Here is a 19,298-nt window from a genome sequence, read left to right on the forward strand (position 1 = left end):
CCTGATGCATTAACTCTTTTTGGACCGCATCGCTCTGGCCCCTTATTGGCTCAGAGTGATCACCTGGTAAGGAGCCAAAGAAACTGGCTCCTTACCCCTAGGAGGAAAGCTTGAGTGTCACATGCCAACCGAGGCCGCAGCAAGCAGTAATCAGCTTGGGACTGCGGTAAGAATCTACACCATACGGCATATCAGAGATAGAGAGCTGTAGATGTGGTGTAGATTCTCACTTTCGCGGTCCCGAGATACTCTAGTAGAGGGAAGCCTCCAGCTCGCCATTTCAGTGCTAGGACTATCTGAACCTGAACGTATTCGACAAGGGCTAGTCGATAGGTTTGTGCGTTCACGTTCCCGTCTGTGTATAAGCGGAGCTGCACAACAGCCTGTGTAGTAATAGTGCACAAGTGACTCCAAGCTATTGCGCATGCATGGGCTGTCAGTGCGCCTGCACAGTGTGGCCATGCTTGTTGTGAAGAAGAGGGTCCTGCGAGCTGCGGTGGGCTAAAAAAAGGATTGGAGAAGCCTTTGATCCAGAGGCTTCCCTTAACTAATGTAAGTATCTAACTTTTTTCTTAAATCACAGGTTAGATTTAAATTAACTAAAATATGTATTCAGGTTTGTTTATTTAGGTTTTATCATTTTTTTTTATTTTACATCTTACTATAATGAATTGGCTGCAACAAGTACAAGTACTCCCTGTGCCCAATAGAAGTACTCCCTGTACTATGTGTTGAGAACCGGGTCTATAAAACACATCCTTTTCAAAACATTGGAAAGGATGGGTTGCGCAAACAATTGCACTGTGAGCCGAAACACCATTGTTTAGCATACAAGTCATTATTGTATAAAAATAGCTCAATAGGAGAGTGGAGTTTTAGACAAGCATTTCAGCAAAAGTCCCATGTAGATAGATAGCTGCTTAGTTGAAATGTACAGCATTAAAGGGATCCTGAGGTGAGAGATACAGTATATAGAGGCTGCCATGTTTGTTGCCTTTTAAACAATACTAGTTGCTGGGCAGTCCTGCTGATCTATTTAGCTGCAGTAGTGTCTATATCACAAAACTGAAACAGTCATGCAGCAAATCCAGTCAGACTTGAGTCAGAGACGTCTGATCTGCATGCTTGTTTAGGGTCTATGGCTAAAAATATTAGAGACCCTGGATCAACAGGACGGCCAGGTAAAGTGCATTGTTTAAAATGAAAAATTAAAGAAATATAGCAGCCTCCATATGTCTCTCACCTCAGGTTCACTTTAAACATCCTACGTCAACAAACATGCTGTAACAAATTTAATTATGCATATTCGTAGAAGTGATGTCATTTTATACTCTCAGTGACCGTGACCATATGTCTGAACATTTGGTGAGTCCATCTAGGCCAGCTCTGGGCAAACTCCGGCCCGCATGGCATGTGCTGTAACTCCGGTTCACCAACAGGCAAGCCAGATTCCTCTCCTTCTCCCCTCCCACCCTGCAGAGTCGCGAGCAGGCAGTAAGTGGGAACTTGAAACTCACCTGATTGCCGAATCCTGCGTGGCATCTCCATGGCAACAGGGCGTCACATGACACTACGTCGGGACATGCCAGCGTATAACCAGGGAGGAAGGAGGGAGGGAGTTTCAGGAATGTGGCCCGCATTCCGCAGAATGCGGCCAGGGCTGCGTAAAGTTTGCCTAGCACTGATCTAAAGTGCCAGTATACAGGCCATTTTATGTGAAAAGGCTTCAGCTGCAGAAATAAACTTTGGGCATTTTTCATGGAGGATAACATTCTGTAGTAATGTTAAGAAACACTGGTATTCATAAAATGTCTGATTTGTCAAAAGAAATGTATTCAGCCCAGCCAGTTCTGTGCTGTCACGGTACGATCCTCCGGGCCCCCGCAGCTGCTCGGTTTCATGTTCGACGACTGGCCCAATCAGTGGCCACTGCGCCCCTGGCCATGCGCGTCCTTGATCACGCTAACGCCGCGAGCGTTATGTGCAGTGGCTATCAACTACCCCAGTCGCTGAAAACAAAACTGAGCCTCTGCAGTGGACCAGAGGATCTTTCCAGGGCGGCTGCTGGGGGCTTTTTTTTAGGTTCAGTTTAGATTCCCGTTAAATGATAGTATGTGCTGCAACATGGCACCCTGTACAAGTTTTTAGTATGATACCCCTATATAAGCCAAAATTAGGTGGGACAGGATTACACAGACTATGTCAACACTTTGTTCTTTGATGATGAGCCAGTCCCAGAGCTCGTTAGTTCACTTCCAAGATAGTTTTGGCACAACTTTCTTCAATACAATATTAAAATGAATGAAGCCCCCAGTGTCCAACACCAGGGGCGTAGCAATAGGTGGTGCAGAGATTGCGACCGCATCGGGGCCCTTGGGCTAGAAGGGCCCTGAGAGGCCCTCCCTCAGCTGCAGTATTAGCATTCTATTGGTCCTGTGCTCATAATGATCACTTCTATAGATACTTTGAATAGTGGTAATCACTAACAAACTGCTCCCCATCCCCTTCTTGCACCTCTGACACTGTAGTTGCCATTGGCAGGTTTTGGTGCGCCATATCAATTGTTATGTATAGAGTGCTTAGGGGGCCCCAATGTAAAACTTGCATCGGGGCCCCTAGCTCCTTAGCTACACCACTGTCCAACACTGATCTGGTGAGAAAACCGTCTCAGCGCTGGATCTCACCGATTTGCCGGCCAGACCTTCACTTTCAGATCACCCCATCTCCTGGTTGGTTGCTTCTTCCCAAAGCTTTAACACTTAGATCAGGCCAAAGCTATGAATGGAGGAAGCTTCCTAATAGGATTCTAAACCTGTTATTCCATGTGATCTCTTCCAACAGTAGCTTGTTATCTTTTGATGGTCTTAACCTCTTTCTTTTATTTAAAGGCCTTATAATAGGTTGGTTGATGAAATTGTTTTGTTAGAAACTTTGAAGAATAATTTTAGAGATTAAATTGAGTGTATAACTAAATTGTAATTGTGATGTGCTTGTTAATATGACTCTAATTTCCATGCATGTTTGCGTTTTTGATTTGCTGTGTTGAACCTAACCCACTAACCCAAAAAATAAAAAACTAGGAGAAAAGCGGGCCACACGAAGGTGCTCGTCCGGTCAAGGCCATTTTCATGTCTGACGGCAAAATATTCACCACCGGCTTCAGCAGGATGAGTGAGCGGCAGCTGGCACTGTGGGATCCGGTATGAGAAGGTGTTCTGCATGTTTATTTACTTTACCTACCAATACATGTGTATATATGTGTACTGATTTCCTGAGCTGTGCAGACATACCAAGGTGACCCATAATGCCTACCAATCCATGACACAAAAGAATATCTTTTCACTTAAAGTGCAACATGCTTTTTCATAAAAACTTGATAATTCCTTTAATAATTCCTTTTTTTGTATAGCGCCTTTCTCCTGTCGGACTCAAAGCGCTTGCGAGGCAGCCACAAGAGCTGCCAGGTTGAGACCCAATAGCCTTTTCTAGTTAAACAAAAAATGTCATTATTTTTGATACTGTTCTCTGCCAATTGCTTTGCAACTGTGCTTGTCTGATCCTGATGGCTGCTTAGATAGCCTCTGAATGGAGCAGGTTAGAGGTAGAGTTGCTCATGTGTGGTAGAACTCTCCCAGAAGCATGTGATCAGTTTTATCAGCTGATAGAATTGTACGGCTCTGATTTGCTGTGATCATATCCTGATTTAGTACATGATCAGGATCAGCAAATCAAAGCTTTACACATCTTATCACGCATTCAAACTGATCTGATGCTTCTTGATGGGTACATGTGACGTTCTGGGCACACGTCGGCTGCGGTGGTCGATAAGGATCGCCACAGCCGATAATCCAGTGTGTGCACAGCAGCATCCGACAAGCGATCGCCTCTCGGCTAGTGATCAGTACGGCAGATCAACTCATCCGAGCTTTGGGCATGCTGTTCGCCCTGCCCCCCAAGTGATGTCACATCTGCACCTCCCCGCATAGCAACAGAATGTGTTGTCAGCTGTACAGCTTACTCCTGATCTGTACAGCCCAGCCCAGCAATCAGTGGCGGCGCTACACTGGGGCTTGCCCAGGCTTCAGCCCCAGCTGGCAACTTGCTAGCCCCTCTTAAAGCCCCCCCCCCGCTGGCCGTGGCCACCGCAAGTCTGTTAGCCAGCCGCGCTAATAAGGGATGCGGGAGCCTGCTTTATTCCTCCCTCCCTCCTCCCTTCCTCTGAATGCCCCCACCTGCTGTGAATGTCCCCCCCCCTTCGTAGGCAGTGTGTGCGGACGGAGCAGAGCGGAGCGGTAGGTCCTCTTACAGCAATCCATGCTCACCGGCAACTAGTCGCCTGCTTTCTGTGACGTCATGGTAAACAGGAAGCAAGAGACTAGTTGCCGGTGAGCATGGATTGCGGTAAGAGGACCTACCGCACCGCTCTGCTCCGCACACACTGCCTACGGGGGGGGGGGGGGACATTCACAGCAGGTGGGGGCATTCATAGGAAGGGAGGAGGGAGGGAGGAATAAAGCAGGCTTCCGAATCCCTTATTAGCTCGGCTGGCGCCTCGATCATTTTCTTCCTGTCTTCTCTCCCCAGGGCAATCTCCTCACACACAGGGGCACCTTCCTCCCCACCCACGGGCATTCTCCCCCCTCCACTGACGACCCCCCTACCCACTGGCACCCTCTTCCCCACCCACTGGCACCCTCCTCCTACCCACTGAGACTATCCTCCTACCCACTGGCACCTTTCTCCCCCACCCAGTGTCACCCTCCTTTCCACCCACAGGTACCCTCCTCCCCACCCACTGGCACCCTCTTTCTACCCACTGACACCCTCCTCCTACCCACTGGCACCCTCCTCCCCACCCAGTGGCACCCTCCTCCCCACCCACAGGTACCCTCCTCCCCACTCAGTGTACCCCCAGCCCACCACCACCAGCCAGGCCTGAGCTGACCTGGGGCCCCCAGCCCACCATCACCAGCCAGGCCTGAGCCCTTCCACCCAGCCCACCACCACCAGCCAGGCCTGAGCTGCCCTGGGGCCCCCAGCCCACCACCACCAGCCAGGCCTGAGCTGCCCTGGGGCCCCCAGCCCACCACCACCAGCCAGGCCTGAGCTGCCCTGGGGCCCCCAGCCCACCACCACTAGCCAGGCCTGAGCTTCCCTGGGACCCCAGCCCACCAGCCACGCAGGCATGAGGCCTCCAGCCCACCACCAGTCAGGCTTGAGGTGCCCTGGGGCCCCCAGCCCACCACCACCACCAGCCTGACTACATATACTGGGGACAGCTATACGCCTGGCTACATATACTGGGGACATCTATACACCTGGCTACCTATGCTGGGGACACTGTCTGTCTGTCATTATGTGCATTTACTGGTGAAAAGTTGTCCCTTATGTGCATTTACTGCGGAAACGCAGTCTGTCATTATGTGAATTAACTGGTGAAAAGCTGTCTCTTATGTGCATTTACTGGGGAAATGCTGTCTGTCATTATGTGCATGAACTGGTGAAAAGTTGTCCCTTATGTGCATTTACTGCGGAAACGCAGTCTGTCATTATGTGCATGAACTGGTGAAAAGCTGTCCCTTATGTGCATTTACTGCGGAAACGCAGTCCGTCATTATGTGAATTAACTGGTGAAAAGCTGTCTCTTATGTGCATTTAATGGGGAAACTGTCTGTCATTACATGCATTAACTGGTGAAAAGCTGTCTCTTATGTGCATTTAATGGGGAAACTGTCTGTCATTATATGCATTAACTGGTGAAAAGCTGTCTCTTATGTGCATTTAATGGGGAAACTGTCTGTCATTACATGCATTAACTGGTGAAAAGCAGGCTCTTATGTGCATTTAATGGGGAAACTGTCTGTCATTACATGCATTAACTGGTGAAAAGCAGGCTCTTATGTGCATTTAATGGGGAAACTGTCTGTCATTACGTGCATTAACTGGTGAAAAGCAGGCTCTTATTTGCATTTACTGCGGAAACGCAGTCTGTCATTACGTGCATTAACTGGTGAAAAGCTGTCCCTTTATGTGCATTTACTGCAGAAACGCAGTCTGTCATTATGTGCATTAACTGGTGAAAAGCTGTCTCTTATGTGCATTTAATGAGGAAACGCTGTCTGTCATTACGTGCATTAACTGCTGAAAAGCTGATTCTTATGTGCATTTACTGGTGAAAGGCTACCTGTCATTATGTGCGTTTACTTAATTTTTTTTTCATGTAACTACGTTAGCTGGTACAACTACATTACAGTTAGCCCCGCCCACATGACATCATGACCACGGCCAAATTATCGCCGCGCAAATTCCCCCCCCCCAAGCCCAGGCTGCCAGCCCTCGTGCCCCCTTTGAGCCCCCCAAAAAATCTGAAGCTGGAGCCGCCACTGCCAGCAATATCACCTGAAGGATCAGGATCTGATCCTGACGGTTAATATCAGCCCGTGTGTACAGGCCTTGAGTAACAGAATCTCCCTTGTACCTTAAAGAGACTCCGTAACAAAAACTACATCCTGTTTTTTATCATCCTACAAGTTCCAAAAGCTATTCTAATGTGTTCTGGCTTACTGCAGCACTTTATACTATCACTGTCTCTGTAATAAATCAACTTATCTCTCTCTTGTCAGACTTGTCAGCCTGTGTCTGGAAGGCTGCCAAGTTCTTCAGTGTTGTGGTTCTGTGATGCATCTTCCCTTTCCTGGCCCCTCTATGCACACTGCCTGTGTATAATGATCTCTTGAGATACAAAAGGAAGGCTGTATACAGCCTGCTTGTGTATGGATGTATTTTCTATGTGTGGACATACTGTACATCAACCTACTTCCTGTTTTGGTGGCCATTTTGTTTGTTTATAAACAAACTTTTTAAAACTGTTTTTAACCACTTTTAATGCGGCGAGGAGCGGCGAAATTGTGTCAGAGGGTAATAGGAGATGTCCCCTAACGCACTGGTATGTTTACTTTTGTGCGATTTTAACAATACAGATTCTCTTTAAAGAGTACCAGAGACGTCCTAAAAGAAAGATTTGATACTTACCTGGGGCTTCCTTTTGCCCCATAAGAACTCCTGAGTCTCTCACCGTCCGCCCATGGTCTGCCGTTCAGCCACAATTAGCCCCAGTAACTGGCTAATTGCATCAGCCGGGTTCATCTGTGCATGTGCAAGTCCGTGCATGCCCAGAAGATCTTTCTTTTAGGACGTCTCTGGTTTCCTTTAAACTATCGTACCCAAGTTAATCTGCCCAAATTCCTTTGTGAACACAGCTGAGTATGGAACATGTTTCTGGCGTCCAACAATGATGGGCAGAGTGTATGAAACAATGAGTTTAATTTGATGACTGAAACATGTACCAATATAGTACCCTATTTACACTTAATACGTTGCGGAGCTGCGGAGCGTTGTGTAGTGTTGCATCCCATCGCCAAAATGGGAAGCGACGCAACGTGATGCAATTCATTGTAACCCAATGCAACGCATTAAGTGTAAATAGGGCCTTAAAGAGAAATAGAAAAAGTTCTCATTTACTTACCTGGAGCTTCTTCCAGCCCCACGAAAATGGGGCTGGCATAGATAGGAACCATTTTGTGTTGCTAATTGATGTAAATCAGTATCCTATGCACTAAAAATAGGAGGCTAGGACTTTCAACTCCACTGTATGTAGTTGGATGTTTAAAGGGAACCTAAACTGAGAGGCTTATTGATGTTTCCTTTTAAACAATACCATTTGCTTGGCAGTCCTGCTGATCTATTTAGCTGCAGGAGTGCTAATCACACACCTGAAACAAGCATGTAGCTAATCCAGTCTGACTTCAGTCAGAGCACCTGATCTGTTGAGGGGCTGTGGCTAAAAGTATTCAGCAGGAGAGTCAGGCAACTGGTATTATTTTAAAAGGAAAAATCCATATCCTTCTTAGTTTAGGTTCCCTTTAAAATGAACACATTTTCACAGTTGCTGCTGTATGATGAGCTTAACTATCTATTCCTTGTGAAAGTGAAATCTTATGAAGCTATTCCAGTAGTTTACATAAATAATGTGCCCATACACTTATCGATTTTACTAGTCGATTCCTGGCAGATGCAATCGATCTACTGGGAATCAATTCCCCCAAAATGTCCAATCAATTGACTTTTGACCAATTTGAAATATTGTTCGAAAGTAGTGATTGGACAGGATGATATATCTAGGTCGATCAAGGGCAGGGCATTAGCGGTGTTAGATTGACAGCCCATAGGGTTGCACTGCATCAGATTTCCTAAAGGATTATATTAAAACATAGAATACTTCCAGCGTATCGCATCAGGTATGAAATGTTCCATAAACTTTCATTTCTTCAGCGTTACCCTGTGTTAAAAATGGGTACCGCAATGCACTGAAAGGGGCCTTCTGGTTTCACACGCCAAGCCTGCTTCACGACCACTGCATGCTTAATCTCCGTTTCTGGCAATGGGCATTTTCTGTTCATGGTTCTATGAGGTTATTATAGAATAGCAGCAATGGATCAGTTAATTTTAGCTGTCTTTGCAGTTTGAACACAATGAGCAGAACATATTGGCAGAGAGACCGGCATTTTCTGGGTCCTTGACAGGTCGGCGTTAATTCTCCATCCAGGGTCACCTTGGTAACTGTAACTCCAGAGGATTAAGAGGCAGTAACACGCTGTCTTATGTCTCCTGCCAGGACAATGAGCTTTTGTGTATATAAACATGTTGTGACCAATTTGTTTTCCTTCCTACCCCCTCACCATTACAGGAGAAGATTGGACCCCACGAGGGGATGAGACCCATGCGAGCCATCTTTACCAGAGATGGAAATATCTTTACAACTGGCTTTACACGGATGAGTCAGAGAGAACTGGGCTTATGGGACCCGGTAATGACAGCAGGCTTTCTAAACCCAGAGAATGTCATTGCTATTGTCACTGTTTCCAGAGCACAGGGCCAAGATCACCAGTTTGTTAATGTAGCTATAAAGGGCTGGTCATCAGATCTGTACCTGGAGATCTGCTGGAATCTCAGTCACTTGGTGAGGAACGCTTCTAATTATAGGAAATGTATGATGCAAAGCACTTTGTAGGAGCAATCAGGAAAGATTTGCTATCCTGATATACTGTGAGGAATCCGTCACATCTGAATATGATCCAGGGTGGAGATCATCCATACCATCACAATGGAGGTTCTCCTGATATTATGCTGGCAGAGGGGGACATGGTCCACACCTTGCTCCAGGATAATCAGTATCTGGCTTTTGCTCAGTGGCCTCCTCTAAACTTTAATATGGAGCAGAGGGTGAAGCCAAACACTTGGTGGGAAGAATTAAACTGGTGGTATTGAGGTTGTTGTCATTTATCACTTAATATTATGATCACATTGAAACCTTAACTAGCTGATTAGAAACATCAGAGAAAAAGCTAATTGATGGTGGTGTTGCTGGTACACTTCAGAAGCAATTGTTTATGTTAGGTGATGTAACGGTCAGCCCTTGACTGTATCGAGCCAGTTTCAGGGCCATGGCTTACTCAATTATTTCATGCATTTTCAAATTAAGAGTGTTGGGTGTCTTGGTCTGTTGAATAAGGTCGCAGTCCAAAACGTTTCTTGCCGGTTGGGTCAGGTTTTTATGACCAACTACTTAAAACAACAACTTTTTTGTATCATTACCTTAGATCTCAGCCTGCTTCTGTATCCTCAGCCATCATTCAGGACTATAAAGTCCAAAATATGTTGGCCTTTGTTGGTGACGCTAATGTCTGTGTGTACCTAATAATATTCTAATAAATAAGTTAATTTATTACCACTTATTGGTCAGAATGCAATGATAAAAGGAATGTGAATGGAAGATATCTTGCTGTTAAAGGGGCACTATGGCAAAAAATTTAAAATATGTGCAAACATAGACAAATAAGTACTTTTTTTTCCAAAGTAAAATGAGCCATAAATTACTTTTCTCATATGTTGCTGTCACTTACAATAGGTAGTAGAAATCTGACAGAAGTGACAGGTTTTGGACTAGCTCATCTCTTAATAAAGATATTCCCCAAAAAGGATTTAAACAATGATGCTGGCCAGCTTCCCTGCTCACTACACAGTTTTTTGGCAGTTGGACAGACCAACTGCCATTCACTAAGTGCTTTGAAAATAAATAAATCCCTGAGAATCCCCCCCCCCCCCCCCATGAAGAGATGGACTAGTCCAAAACCTTTAGCTTCTGTCAGATTTCTACTACCTACTGTAAGTGACAGCAACATAGGAGAAAAGTAATTTATGGCTCATTTTACTCTGGAAAAAAAATATTTCTTATTTGTTTATGTTTGCACATATTTAAAATGTTACAATTTTTCACTACAGTGCCCCTTTAATTGGACAAATATACAAGGCTTAGGAATAGTGATGGTTATGTGAGAGAAACTTGTGCTTTGTTCGATCACCTGATAGATTTGCAAAGCTCTGATTTGCTGTCATGCTGACATCCTGTTTTAGCACATGATCACGACTAGCAAATCAGATACTTATATATCTATCACCTTACCACATGCTACTACATGAATCCTCCTAGACATGACCATTACTATTTAGGAACAATTTTAGTTAAAATGGGGCCCTGGGAGAAAATGAATGTGGGCCCTAATATATTAATACTGTACTCAGAGTGAAAATGTTTTGACCTTCGTAAGTCCTGGTTTCAGCGTCCCTAGAGAGTTCGGGGTCCAGGGCAGTTGTCCAGACTAACTCCATTTTAGCACTGGCCCTGACAAAGTTTTTTTTTGTTTTTTTGTTCCTGACATTGTTGGACATTACCTTTTCTACAGAGGTCCTCATGTTTACAGTGTACAATAGCAGTGCAATTTCTAGGTTTAGACCGCAGTGTGCTAGCATGGTGTTTTACAGACATCTCTGAACATGCAGCAATGCATGATGGGTATGCCAACATTAACCAAGTTAACAGCTGAAACAAACTGTGTTGAGTGACAAATAAGCTAAAAAATAACCTAGTGTGAAGTTGAAAATGTGTGATTTTTGAAAATATTTTTTACTCTATTCTATTGGTTACAAAGTGTCACAATAAAACAATACAATAACTTCTATAGAAATGAGAAGGCTGTGAGCAGAAGTATATTGTGGACTTGTTGCACAGAAGGATGTTCTCCTAACTCAGCCAAAGGAAACATGATTATTGTGTCAAACGCTTTCTAATATTGTGACAAACTGACTTGCGTATCCAAAAATCATGCTGTCATGTCCCGTTGCAGAACATAAATAGAATATGTCAAAATAGCCTTTCTATTTCCCTCCATGGCTCCTTAAATTAAATCATCTTCATCTGTGGAGATGTCCTGCAGGGAACATTCCATGGGCCGCTCATCCCCGAATATATCGCCAATGTAATGTTCAAATCTGCAACTGTGTAAGGAAATAGGAATGCAGTGACTCAGACCCACACCATGTCACCAAAATAAAATCGTTTATTTTAATCTTCTTGTATGCTGATTTTTTGTTGCTGATCTTAGCGCACTTGTTACAGCTTTTCTAGTGCCAATTTGTAATATAACCCCTCATGCCTGAAACATCAAAGAGTCCATCTGAACGCTGACCTGTGTTACGCCATCTAGAGAATAACACAATTTAAAGAGGAATACCAGCTTTATGTGCATCCACGATTACAATGAATTTTGAAAATAAGTGTAAAACTTCCACTACCTTAAAGTGACACTGAACCGGAAAAAAAACAACTTATGATATAATTAATTGTATGCGTAGTTTGGATAATTAATAGAACATTAGCAGCAAAGAAAAGAGTTTCATATTTTTATTTTCAGTTATATAGCTTTTTTATAACATTGCATCATTATGTAATATTTGCAGTTCACAAATTACACTCTGCATTTTTAACTATGAAACAGAGCAGAGCTAATGACCCCGTAAAACCTCCCTGCAGTAAAATCTTATCTGATGTTGTCTTTGCATAGATAACAACTGACGTGTTTTAACTCTTCCTTTACTGTAAACAATATGAGACTTATATCTATGCTACTGATGTTCTATTTCTTAGCTGTACTACACATACAATTCATTATATCATAAGTTTATTTTCACTTCAGATTCCCTTTAAATGTGCTTATAAAGCAATGATTTTAAGATGCCCCTGCATATGTCTAATGGTTGTCATGCACTGAATTATTAAAATGAACTCTATGCTATTTTGATCTCTCCAAATTTAGATGTAATTGTTGCTTTGTTTGGTTAGTGCTGATTAGATCTACTTAGATCAGACCTAAACTCTTGCACAGCACACAGTGAAAAGTCTTTATTCCACATATAGTTGCTAAAGAAATTCACTGCTTTGTGTTCTTTGTTTAGCCAGATTAAAGTGTCTAATAAGTTCTTATCAGCAGCTTTGAATAGACTGCAGAGGAGCACTGCCTAGGCAGCTCTTCCTATTCAGTAAACACTGAGGCTTGATCCTTCAGTGCTCCCTGCAAAGTGAAACCAAATCCTAAGCTTTAGGTTTTTTTTTTAGGGTTTTCATAAAATTTAATGAAGATTTTTTTTCCCCCACAAATGCTGTGGCTTATCTTTTACAGCAGAGAGGAAGATCTAATTTTAGTTCCACTTTAACTGATCAGATACACCTTTCACCTAAATTATTCTGTGTATGGCCACCATAGGAGTGCCTTGGTTGGTTGGCTGGTGGCATGAATTGGTGGTATCATAGCCTTCTTCTCACCACCTCAAGCTGATCATGTGCGTGTCCGACACCAGTCCAGTCTGGCGTTACAATTGTTCTTCTCAAAATATAGGTAACAGTCACATGTAAAAGGAATACTAAGCGAGGGAGCAGGGAAGCATTACCTTCCTTCCTCTGCTCACGGCATGACTTCCCGCAATGCCCCTTCCTGGCTGCTACCCCCTCCAGCTCTTGCCCCTTTTTTTGAAGAACGGAGAAGAATTTTTTTCCGAAAAATGGTTCCGTTTGAAACAGGATCCGATCTGCAACCTAACAAGTGTGGACTGAGCCTAAGGCCCCATTTACACTTAATCAGTTAGTACACATTTTTTTCTTCTCCATAGCAGTGCATTATGAAAAATCTTTGTATGGTGGGAACTGAGCCATAGGGAAACATGGATATTACTATGAAAATCAGTTGTCCTTTCAGTTATAACTGAGAGCAACTGATTAAGTGTAAATGGTGCCTAAAGCTTTGTACACACACTTGAGGCAGTCGATAACGCCTGCCTCGGCAGATAATTAGGTGTGTGTACAGAGGCCCCGACATCTGACCCGCAAATAATCTGCCCAGCAGATCAACTCACCCATGCAATGGCCGACTGCTTTGAAGAAGCCACTCCCCCACCAGCCACGTGATGTCACTCTACATCACCCATCCTCCCCCGCATAGCAACAGAACGCATCATCAGCTACACAGCTTCACTTCTGTGCAGCCCAGCGATGTCACCCAAGGGGATCGGATCCCGATGCCCATCGGGCGACATCCATCAAAGGTGTGTCACACTTTAACATAGATCAGGTAACAGATAGCAATAGCTGTGACCATTTGGCCATTTCTGGCAATTTTTATGCCACCTCATCTTGTAAAGCACCAATAAGAAATTGATAGGTTATACGCATAAATTATAGGCCTATGAAGGGTACACTCACGTAACAAGCCCTTTATATAATTGCTATGAGGGAAGTGTAGCCACTTTATAAGACAAACATTCTGTTTATGTGTACAGTCTGGGTCTTTACAAGTCCAGAAGAGTCACAAAAATTAGTATGGACCAATATTTATAATAATTTCAGCTTAATAACGACATTCATAGCACCTGTCATATCACGGTTATGGATTCAGGCCTCCTTTGTCATCCTAATCAGCAGTGTCTATTTAGTTAATATTAACATCTAACCCTGTCTTAATGGAGCGGGCAGTTTGTATTAGAATGTTATAAAACACAGTTTGCTAAAAATAATTCCCAGGCTTCATTGTCAACCTAGGCTTCTTCCTTGGTTGCCTATGCCTAAAAACAGCCGTGGATATTACTACAGATGTTTATGTTGCTGGGTTAAGTTTATTTACATTTTCATACTAAAGGGATTGTAGTGTTCAATTTCCACATTAACATTGAACATTGTTTATTAGAATGACACCTGTGGAATATTGTGTAACTAAAGAATGCCCATTGTTTGGTGACTGGTGTCCGACTAACTCTGAGTGCTTTCCAGTAGAAGCAGAAAGTTTTTCTTTACATTTTGCACTGACATCATTCTTGTGTCTGTTGCGCACAGAGTAACTTTGAAGAGCCAATAGCATTGCAGGAAATGGATACCAGTAATGGGGTGCTGCTTCCTTTCTATGACCCCGACTCCAGTGTAGTTTACTTGTGTGGAAAGGTAAGTGTTGCTTCATCAAATATATCCAGATTTGTTGTTTCTTTGTCCCTTTTCAAACTTTCTATTTTAAGTGAATATTTTATTTCAGAAAAAGTGACTAAACTAAAGGTGGCCATACATCAGGAAGCTTGGCCGGCGATCAAGCCTCCAACTCAACTATTCTAACTACAGAAAACTTGCCCGATCAACAAATTGGTCGCATGTATTGAGCGGACATTCTATAAGATGTACAGCCGATCTGCTCAATCGGGTGCATGGTGGTAACGGTGTGCTATATCGGGACAAAATATGACAACAAAAGCCACGGAACCCCTGGCGCTGTCCCCCTAATGAAAAAAAGGGGCCTTGTGCTTGCATACTTTACCTGTCGTGCCCCTGCTGGCTCCGTCTCTGCATTCTTCCTCCCATACATGCGCCCCACGTGGTTGCCGGCGTCTACGTAGGTGCGTGTGTGACCACGCATTCACGTTGCACTGGCAACCACGTGGGGCGCATGTATGGGAGGAAGAATGCAGAGACAGAGCCAGCAGTGGGCACGACAGGTAGAGTATGCATGCATGAGGCATCGGGGGGCACATTTTACAATAGGAGGGACAGCACCAGTGGCCTGCAAGGTAGGGAAGGCTGATTTCCAAGAGATTTCATGCTGAAATTGATCAGGAATTGGCCTGCGGTATATGGGCTGGCAACAGATCTCTCTTCAATCAGAGAAGTCAATGGTCAATCTGCCCATCATAGCCTGTGCCTTAGAGTTACTTTCACTTCAGTCTGTCATCAGTTGTAACATCAGTCTTAACCTGTGTGGCTTCGGCAGGTTCTCCCCAGTAGTTACACCTCTGTCTTGCCTCGGTGGCTTCTGTATTCATGGCAGTTGGGTGGATGGAGGTTTGGTCTCTGTGGCAGAGTATTTTTTTCCACCCACAGTAAGTGCCTAAAACTAACTATAAAACCAATGATTAAAAAAAAAAGTAAAAACAAATCCATATCTGCTAAATTATTTTATTTTTTTTTACCACTTTTTGTCCAACCGTAGTAAATGAGGGCCATAGTAACTAATTGTATACCACCACAAGTGACTGTGTGGCAACAATTCTTGTATACTGTATTATTAAAAAGGTCAATTTTCTTGTTACAGGGTGACAGCAGCATTCGTTACTTTGAAATTACTTCTGAAGCTCCCTTTGTCCATTATTTGAGTACTTTTAGCAGTAAGGAACCTCAGAGAGGAATGGGGTTCATGCCAAAGAGAGGCCTGGATGTCAGTAAATGTGAAATCGCCAGGTAAGATGAGAAGATCATAGGTGGCAGGAAAGATTTCTGTGGAGGGTACCCTGCACCCAGGTTATGGTGTAAATAATGTATTTCTGGTCTAGAATATACTTGATTCCTTGTAACAGAACTTTCATCTCTAAGGTTGAGGAATCTTCTCAACCTTATTTCACTTGAAGAAGGTGCTCCATAAGTTTGATGAGACATCTTCTAGAATGGACCAAGGTGTCCGGGTGAAGCTACCTTTTTTGTATTGATGGTAGGTAATGATACTGTATATAGGTAAAAGGACAGATGTGGTTCTCTAAATTCCTTCTGATTAATGAAAATTGCAGATATTACTTCATATCCACTAGTTTGTGTTACACCAGATTTCAGTGGTATGTGACTATAACATCTGCACCAGAGATGGTCAATGTGAAGACTATTATATACTACTAGTAGACCTAAGCCCATTAAAAAAACGGACTCTAGGTCTCTGTGACACCGCCACGTTAGTGTACATGCGTCCGCCGCACACACGCCCGCAGGCTCCCTCCTCCTGTCCCAACGCTGCCCTGCTGCACACGTGCAGTGACGCAGAGACAATTAGGGTTTTATTATGTAGGATTATAATAATATATATATAAAATATCCCAGGTCATTATGTGCTTGCCTGAAGAGGTAAGTTTAAACATTTTATCTGAAACTTCCAAGGGCCTCTGGCGTTCTCGGGTGAGTTCTAAAACAGGCACCTGTGAATAGACATGTACATCAGAGAGGTGGCACTGGTATTAGTGGAGTGGAGGAGAGGACAAACCTATGTACAGAGCTCATATTTAAATAGTATCTGGAAGTAGTAAGCAGGGTATGGAGGGAGCGGTTTGGAGAGACCTTTGTAGGCTAGAGTTGTAAATGTGAACTTTTCCATCTTTGCGATGGACAGTCACTGGTAGGACCGGTGGAGTGGAATCGCTTTTTAGTAGTCAAAAAAATAAGAAATGGGTTGAGTGACAGAGTTCAGGTTAGACGTATGGATTGTACCATCTTTGTGATGGGCTGTTAGAGGTAGAACAGAGGAAAAGCTTTTTAGTAGTGAGGGAAATGGGTAATGAGTTGAGCTACAGAGTTCAGGATGGAGGGGAGAATGAAGTGATGCCAGTCAATTCACTGCTTGACCGTACAGGGCAGGTTTGAATAAGATCATCTGCTTAATTTAAGTTATGTAATGTCCAAGAAAGGGATGAATGCAGGTGCCATTTTAATTTGGAAACAAGCTAAAGATCAAAGCTGTGCTTCTACTTAAAGGTCTTCAGGGAATCCTCTTTCACAGGATGGACTAAATATTTATTGGTTCTGGTTGGCATAGAGTAAGGAAATTTGAATGGCTAAACTGTCCTTGGCTTCTGTCCCGCTGCTCATCTACCGTGTGACCCGTTCTACATCCAGGGCTCTTCTATTCAACACGGTTTTGGTAAATGGTCATCTAATCATCATTGTATGTATTTAATCTGGCCAACACCTGCATCCCACCTTTTCATCTTAAAAGAGAAATACTTGAATTAATATTAGAAGGCATAACATCATTAAACAATACTCTACATTTGACAGTATGTTACTTAATCCAAACTCCAGGTAAAATGTCTATTTTAGCCTTGGGTTGAGTAGAGAAGGCTGTAGGAGGCAGCTCCATGTTTGTGTGCTCCATGTTTGTGTGCTCCTCTGTCTTGGCTGTGGAACGTGAAAGGTGGATAAGCGGTAATTAGTCTTGGTTGATGATCTATGGCAGAGAATCAGATTTCCCTGACCAAATGTAATTTATTGTCAATAGAACCTTTTTTCTGTAAAAAATAAAATAAAAATGTATTTTAATGTAATTTCTGGTTTGGGTCATCATGTTCTTGAAGCCCACATATAACTTGGCTAGCTTGCTTTATAGTAATAGTGGGTGATCTCTGTTATTAGTAAGACAGCTTTTTGTTTTTTTAGGATGAGCGAAAAAGCCGATATTGTTTTTGCATTTATTTTCATGAAAATAATGTAAAATTCAACTTTCAAGGTAAAATACCATTGCAAATAATTTTGTAATACACCTGTAATTTTTTGCATTTTTTTCATGAATTTACTCTCTAAAATAACAGATTTTTGCCTTCTCGCGATTTTTCTCATGGGAAATAAAATTTGTTTCCTTTGACCATATTGCAGAAAGACAAAGTATTTTCATGAATATTTTCTTAAAATAGATACACACTCCTAGGAGTTCTGATTATTCATGAGCTTGCTGTTATTCCTTCTCAGCATTGTGCAGCCACTTTCTCCAGACCAGGGCCGGATTACCGACCAGGCAACAAAAGCAGTCGCTTGGGGCCCCATTCAGAGTCAAAGGGGCCCCATTAGCACATAAACCAGCCCTTGCCATCCTGTCAGCGGTGGCTGGATGGTATAATGGTTAAAGGGACTCTGAGCAGTGCAGTAACTATGGAAAGATGCATATCATTTTAAAGCTCTCTTTCTCCTCTTTCCAATGATATATAAACAGCTGCTCTATGCCTTTTAGTTTTCGATATTTTCGCGATTGAAATTGCGGCCACAGGACGTTTTTTCTCCAAAGTCAGCGGTGGCTGGATGGTATAATGGTTAAAGGGACTCTGAGCAGTGCAGTAACTATGGAAAGATTCATATCATTTTAAAGCTCTCTTTCTCCTCTTTCCAATGATATATAAACAGCTGCTCTATGCCTTTTAGTTTTCGATATTTTCGCGATCGAAATCGCGGCCACAGGACGACTTTTCTCCAAAGTCAGCGGTGGCTGGATGGTATAATGGTTAAAGGGACTCTGAGCAGTGCAGTAACTATGGAAAGATGCATATCATTTTAAAGCTCTTTTTCTCCTCTTTCCAAAGATATATAAACGGCTGCTCTATGCCTTTTAGTTTTTGATATTTTCACAATCGAAATCACGGCCACAGGATGACTTTTCTCCAAAGTTGGCAGCTCGATTCAGCACAATGCAATGAAATATAAGGAACCCAGGGGGATATAATTACAAACATCATGCTGGTAGGTGTGAGGATGTAATGAATTAGTTGTGGGTATGCTTAAAGGCATATCCACAGGCACTGCTTGGAGTCCCTTTAAGGGCTCTGCCGCTGACACAGGAGACCAGGGTTCGAATCTCAGCTCTGCCTGTTCAGTAAGCCAGCACCTATTCAGTAGGAGACCGTAGGCAAGTCTCTCTAACACTGCTACTGCCTATAGGGCGCGTCCTAGTGGCTGCAGCTCTGGCGCTTTGAGTCCACCAGGAGAAAAGCGCGATATAAATGTTATTTGTCTTGTCAAATGATGCCGTGCGCTGCTGATTGTCTTCAGAGCCAGGCTCTCCTCCTAGGTCCCCCTCCTGCTACTGTCCACTCTGCCGCTGCCCACTCCACCCTCCCTTCCCACAGAGAACCACAGCTGCAGCAAGAATGATAGCAGCAGATGGCAAACGCTCACTCACCTATCCATGATCCAAGCAATAGAGATCCCGTCATCTGAAACCCATCTGTCTCTTCTACAGTGCAGCCGCTCGCTCTGAACTTCCTGATTCTCAGATCAGACATGAAGTAGGAAGTAGTAATAGTTGTAGTAACAGAGCGGCAGCACTCTAGAGGAGACAGATGGGCTC

The 19,298-nt window shown here is 43.5% G+C and overlaps 1 protein-coding gene across 4 annotated transcripts in view; it reads left to right on the plus strand.

Annotated features, from left to right (window-relative positions):
* CORO6 (coronin 6) overlaps window positions 1-19,298 on the plus strand; it is a 166,181-nt gene that overhangs the window by 129,051 nt on the left and 17,832 nt on the right. For 2 of the 4 annotated variants that reach the window (XM_068270331.1, XM_068270329.1), the window contains exons 6-8: window positions 8,747-8,866; window positions 14,279-14,383; window positions 15,519-15,664. In XM_068270331.1, the coding sequence (XP_068126432.1) occupies window positions 8,747-8,866; window positions 14,279-14,383; window positions 15,519-15,664 (371 nt within the window). Of the gene's footprint in view, window positions 1-3,080; window positions 3,201-8,746; window positions 8,867-13,176; window positions 13,495-14,278; window positions 14,384-15,518; window positions 15,665-19,298 lie in introns of those variants that run through there. The other 2 variants (XM_068270330.1, XM_068270332.1) reach the window with 2 other exon arrangements.

This window comes from Hyperolius riggenbachi, chromosome 2 (assembly GCF_040937935.1).
Source record: "Hyperolius riggenbachi isolate aHypRig1 chromosome 2, aHypRig1.pri, whole genome shotgun sequence".
NCBI lineage: Eukaryota > Metazoa > Chordata > Amphibia > Anura > Hyperoliidae > Hyperolius > Hyperolius riggenbachi.